General features: G+C 44.9%; 1 protein-coding gene across 3 annotated transcripts in view; it reads left to right on the top strand.

The window, feature by feature from the left end:
• Nucleotides 1-4915: 4915 nt before the first annotated feature.
• Nucleotides 4916-22272, top strand: part of ITGA7 (integrin subunit alpha 7) — a 204778-nt gene continuing 187421 nt past the window's right edge. For all 3 annotated transcript variants that reach the window (XM_088480251.1, XM_088480172.1, XM_088480315.1), the window contains exon 1: nt 4916-5230. In XM_088480251.1, the coding sequence (XP_088336377.1) occupies nt 5061-5230 (170 nt within the window). In that variant the 5' untranslated portion in view covers nt 4916-5060. The remainder of the gene's footprint in view (nt 5231-22272) is intronic.

The raw sequence follows: 22272 nt of genomic DNA, 5'->3' as shown, positions 1-22272 counted from the left end.
CTGTCTGTAATAAACTGGTCCCTACCCATGACCTTTTCATCTCCAACTCCCTGAATCTTCTAGATATTACTGAAACCTGGGTTCCCCCCTCTGATACCTCTTGTCCCGCTGCTCTTTCCTTTGGGGGCCTCACATTCTCTCACAAACCCTGGTCCGGCATCGCCATAGTGGTGGTGTTGGGATCCTTTTATCTTCCGATTATTCCCACCAGCTCATTCCACTAGAACCATCCCTTTCTGTGTCTACATTCGAGGTTCATGCTATATGCCTCTTCCAAACTGTTCACCTTCGAGTAGCTGTCATTTATCATCCCCCTGGCCCTAGCTCCAAATTCCTTCACAACTTTGTTTCCTGGCTCCCCCTCTTCCTCTCTTCAGTTCTTTCCTCCATCATCTTAGGTGATACAGTATATCCCTATTGATATCCCCACAGAATCTTCTGCCCCTAAACTCCTTACCCTCACATCATTATTTGGTCTCTCACAATGGACCTCCTCATCCTCTCATGTGAGTGGGCACTCTCTTGATTTGGCCTTGTTGTGATATTTCTAATTACATTATTTCCCCTCTCCGACTCTCTAACCATCACCTTCTCTCTTTTCTCTTATCCCTCGCTCCTTTCTCCAGCTCTGCCTCCCAAGGCTACCATCACTAAGTGTAACATTGAGGCTATCAACACTGTATCCTGTTCTATTGTCTCACTCAAGCAAGCCATTTCCCTATACAATGCCTCCCTTACTTCTGTTCTTGACTCTGTTGCTACAGCGATCACTACTCACCCTCACAGATCCATGCCTCACCCCTGGCACTCCAAATGCACCAGATACCTGCAAAAGTGTTCACGAACTGCCGAGCAACAGTGGAGGAAATTTGTGCGTCCATTTCAATTTTATGCTCTCAACTTACTGTGTTGCCCTCTCCATCTCTAAAAAGTCATATTTTAAGAACCTCATTTCCTCCCAGTCCTCAAACCTCCATTGTCTCTTCAGCACTTTCAACTCCCTCCTCTCCCCTCCCCACCTCGTCCACCCTCCATACTCTGTACCCTTGATTTTGCCACCCACTTCACATCTAAATTTGACTCCATACATGAGGACATCACATTCCACCAGACCCTCACCACCCCATCCCTGCCTTTCCCAGCCTATCTTTCCCCATCCATCATGCCAACTCTGACTTCTTTCTCCCCTGTGTTTGGAGATGCAGTCATGACTCTTATCTGTCCCCCCCCCCCACCTTACACCTCCCCTCTTGACACTACCTCCCACCTCTTCAATTTTTCCCTCTTTAGGCACTGTCCCCTCTGCATTCAAGCATGCTCTTGTCTTCCCCATGCTTAAAAAACCCACCATTGATCCTAACACTCTCTCCAACTACAGACCCATCTCTCTCCTCCCCTTTGTCTCCAAACTCCTTGAGCGTATTGTCTACAACTACCTTACCACCTTTCTTTCCTCCCACTCCCTGCTTGACCCATTTCAGTCTGGCTTCCATCCTCTCCCATTTCAGTCTGGCTTTCAAGACCCACTTCTTCACCAATGCCTTCCTGCTCTCATCCCAACCCACTGCCCCAAGCTCAAACTCTACGCCATTAGTGACACCCCTGTTTGTTTGCCCTCCCCTTTAGAATGTAGGCTCTCATGAGCAGGGCCCTCTTCTCTCATGTGATTTTCCTTCCCTTACTTATACTATCATAATCTCCATACTCCCTACAAAGGCATCTAATCATTGGGTTCTACCTTCCTCCTGCTTAGTTGAGATGCAGCAATGTTTTTAAACCATGTACTTGTCATGTATTGTCTTATACTATAAGTGACTGTTTTTGCTCATTTGTTTATGTACTTTGTTAGGTGTTGTGGAACCCTTGTGGCACCATATAAATCAAGCATAATAATAATAATTACATAATCTAGCAAGACCAATAGGCTAAGGGCCTATTTATCAAATAAAATTTTCGGTATATCCGCAAATACCAAGCAAATATTAAGTATCACTCTAATTTCCCAATGAGAGACTGCAGCAGATATCTCCATTATCTGCCGGGGGCCCTCAATCCAGGGCCGTAGTTAGGGTAGTGCGACCGGTGCCATCGCACAGGGCACCACAGGTCAGGGGGTGCTGTTTGGCATTTCAAATTTCTGTTTATTATCATTCTTGCTTGTAGCTTCCTCTTATTTCATCCCCAGCATCTCCTGGCCTCTCCTATCTCTTCCCTGGCCCTTCCCCATAAAGCCATGGCCCTTTTTTGGGTCAATCCCTCAACAGCCACATCTCACATAAGTTTCTATGGAGTCTGTGAATCTGTCAGATTTATCAAGTTACAGAATGCAAAGCATGCCAGATCTCGGTCACGGCAGCCAAGTCCGTTGTAACCTATGGACTACTACACTCAGGAGACTTTTTCAGGAGAGGATCTCTCCCCTCTGCTGCCCGTTCTCCCATGCGCAGACCAACTTTTCGAAATAGAAAGTAAATTGATTGCGGTTTCCCAGCGACTCAGTAATAATACATTTAAGCGAATAAGGACTCCTTATTGTGGCGATCAAAAATTCTTATTAAAATCCTTGTTACGGAAGGGTTGGCTGCATCATTTAATAAATATGCCCCTCAGAGCTCTGCGTCCAGGAAACACACAGTGGAAGCGAAGCCTATGCAGTCAAAATGCTATGGGGCTGGTGGATCACTCTGATTGACCCTCTCTGGACAGAGCTGTATGACCGGGCGTTTTTGAGTAGAGCACATTCTATAATGCGTTAGCTTCCCTGCTGACACCTCCTCCTCGCAGGCCAATAAATAAACAAACTGATAAATCAGTTTCCACATGATATTAATAACTAACCTATTCAGCAAAGTCTGAGATATCTCCTGCGTTAAGCAAACTTAATGCAGCAGACCAGAGGGCCTGATTCAGAGCCGGACGCTATTGCGCTCGCTCGTTCAGAAAAAGGGGCCGGCTATTTAAATTGAGCGCTCGCTCTTTGCAGTCTGTTGACGCCTCTATGTCTGAGTGAGCGAACGAAACATGCGCTCGCTATTTTGTAAAGACGCCCCCTGGCCGCTCGCATCCTACGTCATCTCCGCTATTTATTTGATTAATCGAGTACATCGAAAAGCATCTGAACTGCTCGCAGGGCTTGTGGTAGGATTTTCCTACCGCAATCATGCGAACAGTTCAGGCTAAAAAACAACCAAGTGATGTGGTCGATGACGCTGCTTTGTCAATTATGCACGCCCTTAAAACGCCCATTTTGACCTTTTGGCACGCCAGCGTTCGGATCACCACTCCCCGTTTTCAAGCACCTTCCCCTGTTACCACCCAGAAACGCCTCATCCTGTCACTCAAATTAGCAGGCACTCGCTATTTTGTGAGCGCTCGATTTCCGACCGCAATGACTGGTTGGCGCATGCGCATTACGACCCATACACATGCGCAGATGTGCGAACATCGCTCGGAGCAAACAAGCGGCCGCTTAAGAGCGGCTCTGAATCAGGCCCAGCGTCCCCATTTTTTTTCAATGGGCCTCCAGTTTGGCCTAATTTACAAAGTTCTAAAAAGCTTAGCTTGGCCCCTCTTCAGATGACATTAGATACAGTAGCATTTGGATCACTCTCTGGCATGCAGCTGGACTGTACCGATGAACTGACAAGTCTCATACACGGTCAAATTTTGTTAAAGATATGAATGATAACGATTGTAAAAATTGTTCAATCGTTCATATCGTTGACATGTTGGGCAGCATCGACCAACGATGCGCGTGCCCGCATGTCAGATAACGATATCTGACATCAACTGTGTTTGCAGTAAGATTTGGAAGATTTCATTCATTTTAAATAATGTCAGAAATCGTTCCATTGTTCATAAAATCGTTCAAATCGTTGATGAAATCGTTCATCGTTATCGTTCAACGAAATCGCTGATCTGACAAATCTGACCATGTGTATGCACCATAACACCTCCAGACGCACTGTCCTGGCAAGCAAAGTACGATAAGTAGCTCAGATAAACTCTGGGCTATGAGCTGCAAGGTCAGGCGTTATTTATGAAGTTAGAAACCCAATAAATTATAATTAGGACCCTTGGGAACAAATATGAAACTGGTGCAGAAGAAACTGAAATAAAAAATGTGTTGTAACTCCTGGCAACTATTTTCTGTTATACAGTTAAGCATAAAAGCCCTCATTGATTGATTGATTGATTGATTGAGATTGCCATAGTTTACAGCATATTTTGCACTGTACTGTAAAATAGTTATCATAAATGCCCTCCTGCAGTGCTATTGTTGGATTTCAGTAAGAACCAGGCTATAATGACATTTCCCATGAGACGAGAAATAAATATATATATATATATATATATATATATATATATATATATATATATATATATATATATATATATATATATATATATATATAGTTGTTTTCATCATTAAGCACATGAAGTTGTACTTTTTTCAATGATGTTAGTATGTCTGTCATGCCACTAAACCTTTTTCCCAGAAGCACCTGCCTCAGTTTCCTTCATTTATAGGTACATCCCTGAGACCCTGACTATTGCAGGCACTGGGACGGTAGCAGCCAGCAGGGCACTGAGCAGCATAATGCAGCACCATGCCTGGGATAACCTTACTGATGCTACCAGTCACTGAATGCCTGCAGTGATCAGACCAGTGCCGCACAGACGCATTGTGCACCAGCTAAGTGACATCAGCGGTCTCCTGTAAGGGGCTCTGATGATCAGGCTGCTTGGCAGTGACACCAGTAAGGAGGTGGGAGTCGGCTCCCGTGTCTCCTCCATCCACCTGCTCCATCGTCACCCCCTCTGCCTGGAATCCTCTGCTCTCTGGCACACAAGGGGGCTTGTCCTGCTGGCTGCTGGAAAGCAGCGCTCCGCCTGGTCACAACTTCTCTCCCTTATCTGCTGTGTGACAGCAGCGGGCAGCAGCGAGGCTCGGGGGGTGCAGTTGTCCAAGTGACCTTGCACAGGGCTCAGCCGGTGTAGGAAGGAGGGGGAGCACCGACCCGTTCTTGTCTCTCCACACCCAGCATAGAGTCTGCAGCATGCCTGCAGCATGGGCTGCGCTGATCTGTTTCTCCTGCCTCAGCTTCATTGCTGTCACTGGCTTTAATCTGGATGTGACACACACGTTGATCAAGGATGGGGACAAAGAGAGTTTATTTGGATTCTCCGTCGCCCTTCACAAGCAGCTCAGCCCGGAGCCCATGAGCTGGTGAGTACATGATCACCTGTCTTCTGCCACACACTAAACTTCTCAGACTAGATACACAGTTAGGGTTAGATGCATTCTTTTTTATTTGGCTATTGTCTATGTGAGTGGCAATCCTATACACAGGAGACTCAACACAGCCCTGGTACTTGCCTGTCTCTGTGATACATATACAGGATGTATGAACACATTTATATTTAATGTATTTACTTCAGTCAAGTAACCTATGTTTAGAAAATTCTATTTTTAAAAAAATCAGGATATACCATGTTATCACCACCAAAAACTTACATTGGACACCTTACTCCCCACCTACCCTCCTCTGGTGTGTTGCAGTCACAGTGTTTAAGTCACATGTATCAACTTAATTTCATACATGTAGTTTTTCATTAACAAAAAGGACCACTAACTTATTATAAGGGAACAGAATGTTGGCATGTCTCTCAGGAAACCAGTAATTGTTTCGTTTTTGAAAGACTGTGATCTGGGAGTAGTGATCCAACTGATGAACGTCCAGTTTTTGATGTGTATATGTATTGGTCTATGTGACTGATGGAGGATATTGTACAATAAATACATTCAAGTGGGAAGAATATCTCTGAAAATAATATAAATTTACAGCAGAAAAATATAAATCCGGTTTCCTTTATTTCAGGTCTGATGAAGTAGTTTTGAAATATTTTGACCACACTAAAAACTCCTCTCACCCTGTATGTTGTTCTTACAGCCATTGTGTTTTTCTACTGCAAGGGTTCTTATTTTTTGTCTGTGATCTAGATTATGTTCATTTAGCGGTTTTGAGCCCAAAAAACAAAAGCACTTTTATTCACTACATTTAGTTGCGACGTACAATTAAGTGTATAATTTCTAGTAAATATTGTAAAATAAATATTTGACATGATTAAATTAGATTACACAGAGTATGTCAGCCTGTATGTACTGTAAAACACATCACACTCAGTGGCATTAAAAGGGGCCCTGGTAATCCATAATAAAGATAAAACTTGCCGGGGTACTGGCGTATATATTATCACATGGGGGCAACTATTTTATTTTTTGCAAGGGCACCGGTAACTGTAAAAATGTATCTTATGTGTCATTCCTCAGCAGTTACTGCATATGTCAAGATTTAAGTCAGTCCCAGGGAGAGCTTCAAGAGAGTGATGAGGGCTCCTTTACACTAAGGAACTAAGGGGTCTAGTTACTAAGCAGTGTTATTAGTCAGAGTGAAAAGTGGTAAGTCTGTGATAAGGTGCCAGCCAATCAGCTCCCAACTGCCATCTCACAGGCTGTGTTTGAAAAATGACAGTTGGGAGCTGATTGGCTGGCACCTTATCACTTTTCATTCTGTCTCATAACACTGATTAGTAACTAGACCCCTAAATCAAGAGATCATACAAATCCAGCTTCATTGTCCCAGTTCTTGTCCTTCTTGTCCTAATGGTCCTACTCCAAGACTTAGCAGAGGAGATAACAGTAGATTACTCCAGGGCTGTCAGGATAGGCACATAGCCCTTATGGCATGCCTAGCAATAAGGGTGCCCAATAGTGGTCTTCCCCTGGGAAAGCTAAATGTAAATGAAATGTGACAAATTAGCACAATCCTAATGTGGTATTAGTTGATAAAATTTAGCTGCTCCAACCTCCTAACAGTAACACAGACTAAATTACCAAAACACATGTAAGCAGCATTAGATCACACTTTATTATAGGTGGAGATGAGAGAAAGTTCCTGTATCTCAAAATACTGGCACAGTGTGTGGCACCATCTGAGTATTTTTGTTCTCAGAATACCATTGTATGTAGTGGACTAGTGAAAGCCAGCAAAGACATACTGGGGTCTTAGGACATGCCAAGCTTGCCATTGTAAGCATTCTAAATGAATGGATGGTCCTGATCTTATAGACAAAAGTGGGATGGATTCCGTACAAGATACTTTTCCTGTGCTCTAGTCAGCCAAGATGGCCTGTATCGAGCATCAGAGGTGTATACGGTGTATACATGTGTTATTATAACCAACTAATATCAAAAACATATACTCACTATTTATGTTATAAAATGCAGGAGTTGGTGGGGCTCCCTAGACTCAGATATATAAGATATATCGGCACAGAAAAGAAGACTCTTGCTTAGTGGCACTCTTATCAATGAAGTGAAATTATGTTTTTAGTTCAAACTTAACATTTATTATTTATATCAAATAAAAAAAGGGCGGGAAAAGAAATATATCAAGAGAAGGGTATAATCTTGTAGTTGTATAAAATCCGTATAGTAAATTTGTAGCTGTTAATCTGTGTTTAGTTTGACACACGTCACAAATATTTGTAGACATTGATTGATAACGATGTGTACTTTAAAGTTATACAATAGATCATTTTTCAGGAGCAATATCCTATCTCATATATTTTTCAAGACAAATGTATATTCTGTGTTTTACATGTATTTGGGACCTTAATGCAGTGGCGGATATAAGGGTCATGCCGCCTCTAGGCACAATATTATTGGAGCAGCTGCTGATGCTTTTTTATGTAGCAGTACCAGCGGGGAGATGGCAGAAGTCACAGACAGCAATTTGTATGTGCGGAGAGGTTAGGGCTACCTGCTAGATCCCAGAGGCTTCAGCTTTGGGAACAGTCGGCCCTGGCCGTCATGACAGCGGTGGAGCCAGAGCCGGCTGTGTTTATTCAGTGCTATCTGCCCCTGCTACTGGGCAGTTCTGCGTAACTACAGCCTCCCGGTCAAAGGAAATTGAGTCAATGGGAATCCCTCTCAGGAAGCTAGAGTCTTCTTTTCTGTCCCCATATGTGAGTCCTGAGCGTCACAGCTGCCTTGTTGATTGGGATGATCTGTGAACCCCAGATACATTGGTACCTTAGGGGGAGATTTAATAAAGCTTGGAGAGAGATAAAATTGTGAGAGATAAAGCACCATCCAATCAGCTCCTAGCTGTATTTGAAAAATGACAGTTAGGAGCTGATTGGTTGGTGCTTAAGTATCGGAAGAAAGTGCCTGTTGCCGTTCAGAGTCATAGATGAAGTGAATCCATTATATGTAGTCCCTTTGTTATCTATTAAGGCTGGATAAACTAGTGTTGTCTACAATTGTGTGATTGGCAGATGCTGCCAGAATAAATACTATATTTACTTGGGTTTTGTCTGAACTGTGATTCCTTAATTGCACAGATGTCCCTTATACTGTATTTGCAGTCCACAGCAATGGGTCAAGCCAGTCTGGGTGGCCTCAGTAATATACTGAAGGGACATCAGCTAAGTAAAGACCTGGAACAGCCTCTCTCCCTGGGTATCATCACACTTCCTTACACAGCACTATTGTGGAATGAATAACATTCACTAGTTTCATAGTGGAATGCATAACATAACCATTGAAGGCAAAGCACGCTTCGATATCAGAGTCAATGTGTACGACTATCTTGCTCTTACAAGACATGGCATGCGGACATTATCTTTGTATGCACATTGTTCTTAAATAATAACTTATCATCAGAACAAAGTGCAGTATGCCTGAACTGTTTCTTATTTATATGAGTGAAGATGTTGCGGAGTCTCACACAAGTTGACTGTTACAGTGTAATTGACCGTCTCACGTTGGTGCACTGTATCAGCAGCAATCTTTAAGTTGCGCTTTTACTTTGTTATATGCACTGTGTTTGTAAATTTGCATAATTCTGAATTTATAATGTATGAATAGAGCTGGGATGATGATAACTGATTCATTCTGCTGTGTGATTGTGTTGGGGATTGTCTGGAAACCTTTAATGCCAATTCAGCCTGAAATATATGCAACAAAAGTAATGGCTAAATGCAGAATGCAATGACTTTTCCATTACAATAGTTGTGCAATTGTTATGTAATTCTACAGTATTCCTACCTATGAGAGGTATTTAAAGAGTAACTCCACTTCATTCTTCATGAACTACAGAACCTTGTCTTGGGGCCTGAGGAACGCATGAATTGGGGACAGTGTATATAGGAAAATGTGTGTAATCACATAGGAGTCCCAATGTTAGGAGCGTATAACATAAAATGATTAGTTTCATGAAAACATGGTGACAAGTTAGCACAATCCTAATGTAGTATTTAGTTCATAAAATGTAGATCCTCCTCCTACAGTAACACAGACTAAATTACTAAATTACCAAAACAGATGTAAGTGGCATAAGAACACACTTTATTACAGTAAGTTAACATAACACAGGCTACCTTCTAAAAGCCTAGTGGACATGATCCACCCATACTGCTTTACCAAGGTGGGAAGCTGTGTCCCATGTGGTACTGCCCTTGCCTGTCCCTCACTCTGGTCTGCCTGTGGCACTCAATTCATTCAACCAGTGCCTGCAACCACCCAAAATGGTCACATGACATCCTCTTGCATAGTGTAGAGTGTTACACTTATACCTAAAAAACATTTCCTGCTCTAATAATCTCATCCACAGTGACCCCTAGATATTCTTTATGCAAGGTGTCAGGTCTTCAGGTCTTCAGGGCTGAGTAGGTGTAATAACAAGGAGACATTCATATGACAGTTTGGAATGATTTGGTTTTTTAAACCACATATCTCACTCTTTCCCCACCTATGCCTCAGTCTTCTGTTGGCATCTTGCTTTATACAGCTGGCATACTCTCCTGTTTCACCAGCAGTGGCAGCACACCCTGTACACAGCTGCAATGCAAACAGTAATTTTACACATTAGAGCTTTTCATGCCAATGCCAGTACTAGCTTCATATACTTCATTTTACATGGACAGAATTAGCTATAATCCCAGACATTTCCTAAACAGATCAGAATTAACTTAAATAACATTAGCGTAACTACCAGCTGTCCCTATTTCCAAGGACAGCCTGACGTTTTGGAGGTTTGGCCATTTTGATGCCTGACAATATTAATACGTCTCCAGCACTGACCAACTGTAGTTTCTTGTCCTGCATGCTTTGCAGGCTTAGTTTTTATGAATGTAAGTATGTTAACAGCTAATGGAATTGTATTATAATATTTATCAGTCCGGCAATGTCATTAGAATAACCTAGTAAGCAGCAAAATTTGCCATAAGATTAATTCCGGGTGTCGACATCTGACACTGCATTCGACTCTGGGGGGCTAGGGGGCTAGGGGGCTAATGCATTGTTCAATGCATGTCTGCCGTAGTTGCTTCCGCATTGCGTACATAGAACTAAATGAGTATATTCACCCATACAGAAGTGTCCTAGCATCAATACACTGTATTATTATTATTATTATTATTATTATTATTATTATTATTATTATTATTATTATTATCATTTATTTATATGGCGCCACAAGTGTTCTGCAGCACCTTACAAAGTACATAAACAAATAGGTTGAGATTACAGTGATTTATAGTACATTACAATACAATACAGGTATGGATAATATACATTGCTACATTCACGTTATAACACCCAGATAAGCAACAATGCAAAGCAACCAAGTGTTAGGTGCCCTGGTAGAGAGTAAGAAGTAGATGAAAGTAGAATAAGGAGAAGCACAAGAGGGTAGAGGACCCTGTTCATAAGAGCTTACATTCTAAGCTGTATGGTGCAAGACGCCTGGTGCGACTGAGCCGCTCTGAGCAGTGTAGTGTGCTGTCTTTTTCTTAAAATGTTGTGTCTTACATCGGAACTTGGTGTGAGAAAGAACCACGGGGGCGCTGCATCGGTGCACTTCTTACACAGACTCAGACTCAGTCGCTCACAGAAGTACAAATGTCGCACATCAGATTGATCAGTGTAATCTATCAGAGCAGGTTTGTGACTCCCAGTTGTGTTATTTATGTGAATAAGACAGACATTCTGAGCAAGAAAGAAGCCGGCACGGCCGTTTTATCAAAGACCTGAAGCACCGAAGTTGTATGCATACTGTGACCGGACCTCCCCTATACCTACACTTGAATTCATATCAGTACACACTTGCACCAGCCCTATCCCGAGTATGAAGCTCTGTCTGAAAACAGGCATATTTGTAAACACACCGCACATAGGCCCTGATTCAGAGCTGGACGCTCTGACAGAGCGCTCGCTCTGAATCAGGGCCGTCCCTCCTCCTTTTTGGAGCACCCACAGCTGTGCGAGCGGCCAAAATGATGGTCGCGATGCGGTAGGGTCTCGCTGCCACAAGCCCTGGAGTGCTTTTGGCTCTATCAGAGCCAAAAGCACTCCCACTGACATCACTAGTGATGTGAGTGGGGCCGGCCCCAGATGGTAGGCGTTCCCATGGGAACGCCTCCGTCTGGGCAGCCACGCCCCCGGCACACCCACCAAAGGGGGCGTGCTGTCACTCACCATCGACAGCACGCCCCCTTTGGTGCGAGATACATAACGACGGCTTGGCCGTCGTTATTCGGGTCTCGCGCATGCGCACGACGGAGCCGCCTCCGTCATGCGTATGTGCACTTGGGCAACATCGACCCGCTTGCGAGCGCTCAGTGCTCGCGAGCGGGTCTGAATCAGGCCCATAGTGCACAAACACACCGGGTACACTCGCAAAACCGACTTCCATTCAGCTCTGCATCTACTCCAAGCAGAGTAAAGGAAGCACATTTTCGGACTGATTCTGAGTTGTATGCAGTTGCGTTTGTCCTTGCGTCATTTGCCGCAGTCTTTATGCTAATGTCACTACAAAGCCCTTCCCTGGTGCACATCCATGCCTCCGAATGTGCAAGGGCTGAGACGCCCGCGGTCAGTGTCTATGGATGCTGCATTACCGTCATGTGCATGTTTAGATAACCAGCTGTACGGCAGGTGCAAATTCTCCTTCTGAGCTTGGCCTCCCATGTGAGTGGCTGTTCGTCTCTATTACAGCCGCTCTCAGGGACATGCCTGTGACACACCCATAAGATGCAAATCTCCGTGTGCTTTTTCAGCCACTCCCATTACCTCCCAGTCCTGTCCGTGAACTTCCCTTACATTATTCTCCTACATTGCGTCTAAATTTGTTTTGCAGCTCCATAGGAATAAAACTGTTATACATGTACAGTGCACCTTAGACACATGCACAGACTAAAGAGACCGCTCTACTGTGACAGACATCACTGCTGTATCCCACTCAGAGCCAAGTTCTTTATGTCAGAGTGTTGTGGGTCATTCACAGTTACCACTATAGATGAGAGATAAAGGCTATCTGAGAGCTCCATGTCCATGCATCATTGGCAAGTTATTTCTCATTCAGTTTCCAGTGTAGAGATTGTTTAGGTGTGACTCCACATTGACTAACGAAGGCCCTGATCACTCCTTTCATGTGGATGTTGCAATAACCCTGTTGCACCCATGTTGCAAATTTTAGGATTGTACCCATAGAAATTAGTACCATGATACATTTACATGGGGTATGCTGCTTATAAAGTGGGACATAGCATGCCAGTGATGTCAGGATATTTAAAGTAAATTTAGTTTTGTTTTAGTTTAACATTTTTAAACTAAACTTTATTGGTCGTCTTCTTTAAGTTCTCTGTAAACATTTAGCTGCCAGCTATTCAGTGTAGTGCAGAGTGAGGACTGTTTTACATTGTTGCTTAGAATATGACCAGGAAAAACATACGAGAGAGCGGAACATGGTGTTTCTCATACTACTGCATCTTCAGTGTGCTCACTGCCAGATCCTTCATGCACCTGCAAGTTACAAGCAGTACATGTGTGAGAGTAATTGGGAATCATATTTATGAATATAAGTTCCACCTAAATGAGACAAGTTTAGTAACTTCTTAGAATGGAAACATATGAAGGTTCTAATTTGTTTGCAAAACTGTCAGTTTCAGCATTTTGCAGCCGGTCACCCTCTAAAGTAAAATGTCACCTTGTTTGATGCATAAATGTTAACTTCATATGGAGGTGAGTCTGTTGGTGGACCCTATTCATTCCACCATCTAACTTTCAGACTGTGAAATCCTACTTGCCCCCAATCCCCCACATCATGGTCACATTGCAGCTCAGTGTTCACTTACACAATCATACGATTGAATGGGTCATTGTTTTTAATAAAATAAGATAATCTCCTGAAATACTCTGTGTCACTGTGAAGTTTGATGACATTATCGGCCCACGTTCTTCAGAACTGGGAACACAGACAAACTAGAGATGACGAATGGTAACAAAAAGGTGCCCTGATCAGATCTTTAAACCCGTACAGAAAAGTAAGAAAGCATGCAGTGTTCTCCCCAGGCTGTTTTCAGTGGGCGCATCGCCGGGCAGAAACAGCCTGCCACCCGGCACTTTTCCCCGCTGACCCCCGCCGACCCCTGCTGTGGAATGCTGGCCTCTGAAGTGACCGGAGGCTAAAGAAGCCTCCGATCGCTTCTGAGGCCAGCGTTCCCAGTGTTGCACTGCGTGGGTGACGTAATGATGTCACCCGCGAAGTGAGGAGCCTGCCCCATGCGCCTGCTGGATCTAGTTAGATCCAGTCAGCGCGAGGCAGCTGCAGCGGGAGTGGCGAGCTTGCGAGCGGCTAACAAGTAAAGGTAAGAGCTGGGCTGGGGCTGGGGCCAGGACCAGTCTGGGGGCACTATTTAAGTCTGGGGGCACTGCATAAGGGACACTATTAAACCTGGGGGCACTGCATAAGGGACACTATTAAACCTGGGGGCACTGCATAAGGGGCCAGCCTGGGGGCACTGCATAAGGGGCCAGCCTGGGGGCACTGCATAAGGGGCCAGCCTGGGGGGCACTATTTAAGCCAGGGGCACTACATAAGGGACCAGTCTGGGGGCACTACATAGGGGCACTACTTCAGCCTGGGGGCAATGCATAAGGGCAAAGTTAAACTACAGGGGGCAATGCATGAAGGGGAAAACTACTGGGGGCACTGTATAATGGGCACTTTTGACTGAGAGCCAGTGGGGAAGCAGCCTGAGACCTGTCGGGCTGGATTGGTAAGGGAGATACCCCTTATCCCGGCGCATGCATAATTGCGAAGGCCCCCACCCGGCTACTTTTGGATGCCACCCGGCTGGAAAAAATTTCTGGGGAGAACACTGGCATGGCTGTATCAGAAATGTTTTTATAATATTACATTTGCCCACACTGTTCTATGTGAGCTACAGTACATTATCAGACAAGAACCAACTGAATGTTGAAAAGAAACTCTTTATACACAGATCTATTTTCGAATATGATAATGCCTTGACTGTAAAATGTATCTGTGTCTTTAAAGGAAAGTGTTTTCTACATACTTTTCTGATTGCAGTAACAGAATTATGGATTTATCCTATCAAAAATAGCACAATGAAATGCTGAGCTAATAGAGATTACTAGTGTTACCGGCGAGGGCAATTATCCTAGTAGATATATAGATTATAAACCATAGATGTGTCGGTATATTGTTACAATACGTGACATAGCAACAGCAGCAGTAGCCATCACATGGAGCACTGGGATAGCCTGGGACAGTTGTCACAGATGTACGCTACACATGCTAGGAGCTGGCTGCTTCTTTCTGGACATCTCAGCACTTTACCCACGAAAGGGCCGCACATCCATATAACCGTGGGACCAAAATTTATATTTTGTACAGGGTCTATGGACTTTAGCCTTGCCACTGTTCATAATCATATGTTCCTAGTGAAGGCTATTTTTTTCTTGAAAAACATTGAGTTTGTTTCATCTGTGCATCTATTGCAGTCATAATGCTTCCTGGCACACTTCAAGCTCATGATCTCTAGTACAGCAGCTTTCTGATGCACTGATTTATCATCATCCCAGAACCTATTAGTTGTCAAACTGTGACTCATGTACAGTATGTGCTCCTGAATTATCTATTACTGTACGGTATATGCTGGATGGGAAACAAAGGGTAAGATCAGAAGATGTAAACCATTTTTAATCTTAATATTAAAGACTCCTGATGATGAATATGAATTTCTGTAAATGAACTAAGTGCCAAATTTAGTTACTGGAGCAGATAGTATTTTCCATTAATATTACTCATGGTGACGTGAGTGAAACTGGATGTACCACTCGCTGACTTCACAATACCTTTTAGTCTAACAATATAAATATTGTTAGTGGAAATGGGACTCAAAATAGGTCAGTGCACTGACTGTGTTACTATGTCTGTAGCAGCGACACTGTGTGTTGTTGTCCAGCTGTCTTACGGTGCATACACACGAGTTGATATCTTTGAACGATAAATGATAACAATATCATTGAACGATATATCGTTCATATCGTTCCGTGTGTTTGCAATGAACGGCCTACAATGTGTTTGCAATGGACGACCTACAATACTTTCAAGTCTGGTGAGTGCATCCCTTACTTCTATGAATATATATATATATATATATATATATATTGTGACACAGTCAGGTTAGGGGGGTCCCTCTCCTGGGTAGAAGGACTCCTTTCTTACACACACCCACAGCAGCAGGGAAACAGCACACCAGTCTGGATGCAAGTACAAGCTGGTCGGCGCCAGTCTTTATTGTACAATGTCAGAAATAACATAAAGAAACATAAACATAAATCCTAGCCTTGTCGGGGCACTAACTTCACAGGTAGTTCCCTCACTACCAGAACCTGGCAGGGCCTAATGCCCTCACCAGCAACCAAGGCACAGCTCAACACTCACAGTTAGGTTTTCAAGTGTCTCTGAGCAAACTCCCTGTCTGCTCTCCCAGGTGAGACAATCAGCCCTCAACACACTAGGCTTATATTGGCCACTCTCAGGTGGAAACCTTAACAAGCCTGTTACCAGGCTGCAAGATCCAAAACCTGGAGTGGCCGTGGGTGGAGCCCTCCCTCTCCTCTCACCCACAACCCCCAGGTCCCAAACCGGCTTTTCAAAAAGCCGAAACTCAAGCCTGCTACACTGCAGACTTTCTCCTGGGGGTTTAAAACACATAAGACAGGAATCTGGGACAAATGTACCTGCCACAGACCACTTTACCAATGATCCTATCACATATCCCCCCCCTTTGTTTCGACCTGTGGGGCGGAACAACTGAAGCCCCCAAACAATGAATGCGTGACAACGCGTCAGCATTGGCCAGCTGGCTTCCTGGCCTGTGTTCCACTGAAAATTTAAAAGTTTGTAACGCCAAGAACCATCTCGTAATTCTCGCATTACTGTCCTTATTTTCGGACATCCACTTCAAATGGGCATGGTCAGTGATCAATTTGAACTTTCTTCCAACCAAGTAGTACCTGAAGGCCTCTAATGCCCACTTTATGGCCAACGCCTCCTTCTCCACTGTGGCATAGTTTCTCTCATGTACATTCAACTTTCTACTTAGATAGAAAATAGGGTGTTCCTCACCCTCCTTGTTCTGGGACAGGACCGCTCCTATACCTACTTCTGATGCATCGGTTTGTACTATGAATTCTCTTTCAAAATTAGGAGTCATCAGGACTGGTTGGGAACACAACGCTACTTTCAACTCCTGAAAAGCTTTCTCCGCCTCAGGACTCCATTCTACCATGACTTTTTGTTTGCCTTTGGTCAGGTCAGTCAATGGGACTGCCATGGTGGCAAAGTTGGGTATAAACCTCCTGTAGTACCCCGTAATTCCCAAGAAGGCTCTCACCTGCTTCTTATTCAGAGGCCGTGGCCAGTTTTGTATGGCATCAACTTTATTGAGCTGAGGCTTTATCAGGCCTCTGCCAATGGTGTATCCCAGATATTTTACTTCCTCCATGCCTAGACAACACTTTTTTGGGTTGGCTGTCAAACCTGCCTTATAGATGGAGTCCAAAACTGCTTGTACCCTGGGTAAGTGAGACTGCCATTCAGGACTATGAATGACCACGTCATCCAGATAAGCAGCCGCATACCGTCTATGGGGCCTTAGAATCCTGTCCATCATTCTTTGGAAGGTAGCAGGTGCCCCATGTAGCCAGAAGGGCAACATCTTGTACTGAAACAAGCCCTCTGGCGCTGAAAAAGCTGTCTTTTGTTTGGCGCTCTCGGTTAACGGTACTTGCCAATACCCTTTGGTTAGGTCAAGAGTGGTTAAATACCTTGCCGTCCCTAGTCTCTCAATCAATTCATCCACTCTTGGCATCGGGTAGGCATCGAATTTTGAAACACTGTTCAACTTTCGGAAGTCATTGCAGAAACGCACACTCCCGTCGGGCTTTGGAATCAACACAATGGGACTTGACCATTCACTATGTGATTCTTCAATAACCCCTAACTCTAGCATATTTTTAATTTCTTTCGACACCGATTCTCTTTGTGCTTCTGGTAACCTATAGGGCTTTAGATTAACTTTAACCCCTGGGTCAGTGATGATATCATGTTTAATGACCGAGGTTTTCCCAGGTACGTCAGAGAACAGCACCCTATTTCTGATCAGAAACTCCTTGACCTCTTGTTGTTGAATTGCCGACAGGGTTTTTGCCACTGTCACTTCGGGAACTAAGGGCCCTGGATTTACTGGAGGGGCTCGGACGGCCGACAGTGCCGTTCTATCTTTCCAGGGCTTTAACAGATTTATATGGTATATCTGTTCCGGCTTTCTTTTCCCCGGCTGGTAAACTTTGTAATTGACCTGCCCCACTCTTTCTAAGATTTCAAAGGGCCCTTGCCATTTAGCCAAAAGTTTATTTTCCACAGTGGGAACCAATACTAACACTCTGTCCCCAGGAGCAAAGCTGCGTAACCGAGCATTGCGGTTGTATACCCTCTGCTGTGCCTGTTGAGCCTGTTCCAGGTGCTCTCTCACTATCGGCACTACCGCAGCAATTCTCTCCTGCATTTGAGAAACTTACTCAATCACCGTTTTGTAAGGACTAGACTGCCCCTCCCATGTCTCTTTGGCAATGTCTAGTAACCCCCTTGGGTGTCTCCCATACAACAAGTCGAAGGGTGAAAACCCGGTGGAGGACTGGGGAACTTCTCTTATGGCCAACAATAAATACGGCAATAAGTAATCCCAATCCCTACCATCCTTGTCGACCAATTTCCTAAGCATGTGTTTTAACGTCTTGTTAAACCTCTCGACCAGCCCATCGGTTTGGGGGTGATAAACCGAAGTTCTTAACTGTTCAATTTTGAACAGGCGACATAACTCTTTCATGACTTTTGACATAAACGGTGTACCCTGGTCAGTTAGTATCTCCTTGGGTATACCCAGCCTGCTAAAGACATGAACTAGCTCTCTGGCAATGGTCTTGGTTGACGTATTGCGCAACGGGATCGCTTCCGGGTACCCGGTAGCGTAATCCATTATGACCAGAATATACTGGTGTCCCCTGGCAGACTTCATTAAGGGTCCAACCAAATCCATCGCTATTCTTTCAAACGGCACCTCTATAATAGGCAATGGAACTAGTGGACCCTTAAAATGTGGCCTGGGAGCATGATACTGACACTCAGGGCAGGATGCGCAAAAGTCAGACACCTCTTTATGAAGCCCGGGCCAGAAAAACCTCTGCATTATTCGCTCAGTGGTTTTCTCTACCCCTAGATGGCCTGCCGTTATATGACCATGGGCCAGATCCAACACTGTTCTTCTGTAGGCTTTGGGAACTATTAGTTGTTCCACAATATCTTCCCCCTTCTTAGTCACCTGATATAACAAATCCTGACACATTGCCATGTGGGGATAGGACAAAGGACTATCAGGGTCTACGGGTTTACCATCAACTACTTTTACATTCTCCCTGGCTTTTACCAAAGTAGGGTCATTTAACTGCTCCACGGCAAAGACCTCTCTTCTGACCTCTAAATCAGGCAGATTATCACCTGGCCCAACAACACTTCCCACCTCAATGGGAGGCACATCAGTTGGCGGGCCACCGTCACCTTCCGCATTCTCTAGTTCGCCAACCATAGTAGAAAAAGGGAATAACTCTGACTCAGAAGAAACTCCCTCCTCCACTACATCGACTACCTTCTCAAATGGATCGGGGTTGTTCACCTCTGGAACAAAACGGCTTTCCCACAACTTCCAGAAGTGAGCAAAGTCTCTCCCCAATATTGCATCGTACACCAGACCATGCACCAAACCCACAGAAACTATAGCAGAGCCACATGGTGTCTCGATGTTCACCTCGGCCGTAACATAATATCCAGTATCCCCATGTATGCAGGTCACACCAACAGTTTTCCCTGTATGCCGCAAGGGGTTCACCAGCTCAGCTTTTATAAGTGTCACCAAGCTACCAGAGTCTAACAGTGCCTCTACTCGGTTGCCATCTACAGTGAGTACACACATGTGCTTATCAGTCTCAGCCTGCCGGTCAGCCGTACAGGCTGTCTGTGCAAAGAAAGACCCCCTGCGGTAGACATGAGCAGTATCACATTGCATAGGTTCAGTTGTAAGTGAACAATTAGCGGCAATATGGCCGAAGCCACCACATCGGAAACACTGAGTCATATTAATGTCTAGTCGTTTACGGGGCAAGAACCTTCCTGGCCTGGCAGGCCTGTCTCCAGGTTCTACACCCTCAGTCTTAGGTACATTCCACCGCCCAGCACCCTTCTCCCCTGGAACAGTCTTACCAGTGTCTGTGGGAGTTCGCCGGTGCGCCATCGGGGCTCGGTGGGGCATACTCATCATCTCCACCAGCTCGACCAACTGGTCCGCGGACTTAGGGTCTGCATGGCTCACCCACTTGCGCAGTCACAGGTAATGATCGCAGGTACCGGTCCATCACGACCCTTTCCACGATCTGTGGTCCCGTCAGCGTCTCGGGCTGTAGCCATTTTGAGGACAGATGGACGAGGTCATGCATCTGTGAACGTGGAGGCTTGTCCCTATGGAACTCCCAGCGGTGGACCCGTTGGGCACGAACAAAGGTGGTGACTCCCAAGCGAGTTAGGATCTCCTGTTTTAGTTTTTTATAGTCCTTGGCATCAGCCAGGCATAAGTCGAAATATGCTTTTTGTGGCTCCCCAGACAAAAAAGGTGCCACCAGACTTGCCCACTGCTCCTGGGGCCAACTCTCCCTTTCGGCCGTTCTTTCAAATGCGGCGAGATAGGCCTCCACATCATCGCCCGAAGTCATCTTTTGGAGGAAGTGACTGGCTCGTACGGAGTGAGTGGTGGTGGGAGAACCAGTATTAACATCTCTGGGCCGGGCGACCAGGTGCTGTACCACCTCTCTTATGGCCTGGCTGTTTTCCGCTAAGGCCTGGCGGGTTTCCTCAATGGCGACCTGTTGTTGCCTGGCGGATTCCTGCTGAAGTTTGTTAGTCTCCTGCTGAGCCCTGGTAGCTTCCTGCTGAGCTGCTGTAGCTTGGAGCAAGGCCTTAATAATTTCCTCCATTTTATCCTGGGGTGTAGATTGGAAGCTGAACCTTGCCTCTCTGAGCATTGGCTGATGCCTCCTCTATGGGACTCCAAGGACACAGTGTTATTTCCACACTCACAAATTGGGTGTCTGTCCCTTTAATTTTTAAATGGAAAGTTTTCCTCTTGCTGCAAGTTCAGTGTGTGTGGGTGCCCGCATTCTCCACCATATTGTGACACAGTCAGGTTAGGGGGGTCCCTCTCCTGGGTAGAAGGACTCCTTTCTTACACACACCCACAGCAGCAGGGAAGCAGCACACCAGTCTGGATGCAAGTACAAGCTGGTCGGCGCCAGTCTTTATTGTACAATGTCAGAAATAACATAAAGAAACATAAACATAAATCCTAGCCCTGTCGGGGCACTAACTTCACAGGTAGTTCCCTCACTACCAGAACCTGGCAGGGCCTAATGCCCTCACCAGCAACCAAGGCACAGCACAACACTCACATTTAGGTTTTTAAGTGTCTCTGAGCAAACTCCCTGTCTGCTCTCCCAGGTGAGACAATCAGCCCTCAACACACTAGGCTTATATTGGCCACTCTCAGGTGGAAACCTTAACAAGCCTGTTACCAGGCTGCAAGATCCAAAACCTGGAGTGGCCGTGGGTGGAGCCCTCCCTCTCCTCTCACCCACAACCCCCAGGTCCCAAACCGGCTTTTCAAAAAGCCGAAACTCAAGCGTGCTACACTGCAGACTTTCTCCTGGGGGTTTAAAACACATAAGACAGGAATCTGGGACAAATGTACCTGCCACAGACCACTTTACCAATGATCCTATCACAATATATATATAATATATACAGTACATATACTGTACACATGTATATTTACTTACCATATATAGTTGCACACACTGCTCCAATATTATATTGGGGGTTGCCCCATTAAAGACACTGCGGCCCAAATATAAATCCAGAAAGATGGGCACTCACCACTGTTGCAGTAAAATCAGCAGGTTCTTTATTTACTCACAAATATCAGTAAAGTCAGTTGACGTTTCTGTCAAAGCAGATCTTTGTCAAGACAAGACAACTCCATAGCCTCCAGATAAGCACACTCTATATACATATACATACATACATACATACATACATACATACATACATATAACAGAGAGGCACTCATGCAAACTCAAAAGGTATAGATGCCTTGGTGCCCTCCCAAAGGTAATACACAGCAATGGAGAGACGGGTAGCACTCAGAGGGCTTGTAAATGTTTAGAACAGCACACAGTCACAGGATGCACTTGTGACTGTGTGCTGTTTTAAACATATATAAGCCCTCCGAGTGCTACCCGTCTCTCCATTGCTGTGTATATTCAGTATATATATATATATATATATATATAATTTATCCTAGCTGAAGTACCCGGCATTGCCCGGGTTTAAATCTTCAAGTTATTAAGTTTTATTATGTGATGTTGTCCAAATCCATCCAGTGGGGGGCTCAGAACAGGATCCGTGGTGTGAAGTTCTGCCTGACGCACTCCGCTGTGAGGTCCGTCTGAGACCGCAACCACTCCATTAGGCATCCCAGATCAGTTGCCACCACTTTGTGCAGTTTTCATCCAAATCCATTCAGTGGAAGGCTCAAACAGGCTCCCCGGGTCAAAGTTCTGCCCAGCGTACACCAACAGGAGGTCCAACCGGGACCACAACCCCCCTAGTATGTCTTCTGGGATCCAATGTTACCACTCTGTGAAGTTTTTATCCAAATCCATCCAATGGAAGGCTCAGAACAGGCTCCCCGGATCAAAGTTCAGCCCAGCGTACACCAACGGGAGGT

Source organism: Taudactylus pleione, unplaced genomic scaffold (genome assembly GCF_031769625.1).
Source record: "Taudactylus pleione unplaced genomic scaffold, aTauple2 ptg000005l, whole genome shotgun sequence".
Classification (NCBI taxonomy): domain Eukaryota; kingdom Metazoa; phylum Chordata; class Amphibia; order Anura; family Myobatrachidae; genus Taudactylus; species Taudactylus pleione.
The sequence above is the reverse complement of the archived record's forward strand: the minus strand, read 5'-3'. Positions and strand labels throughout refer to the sequence as shown.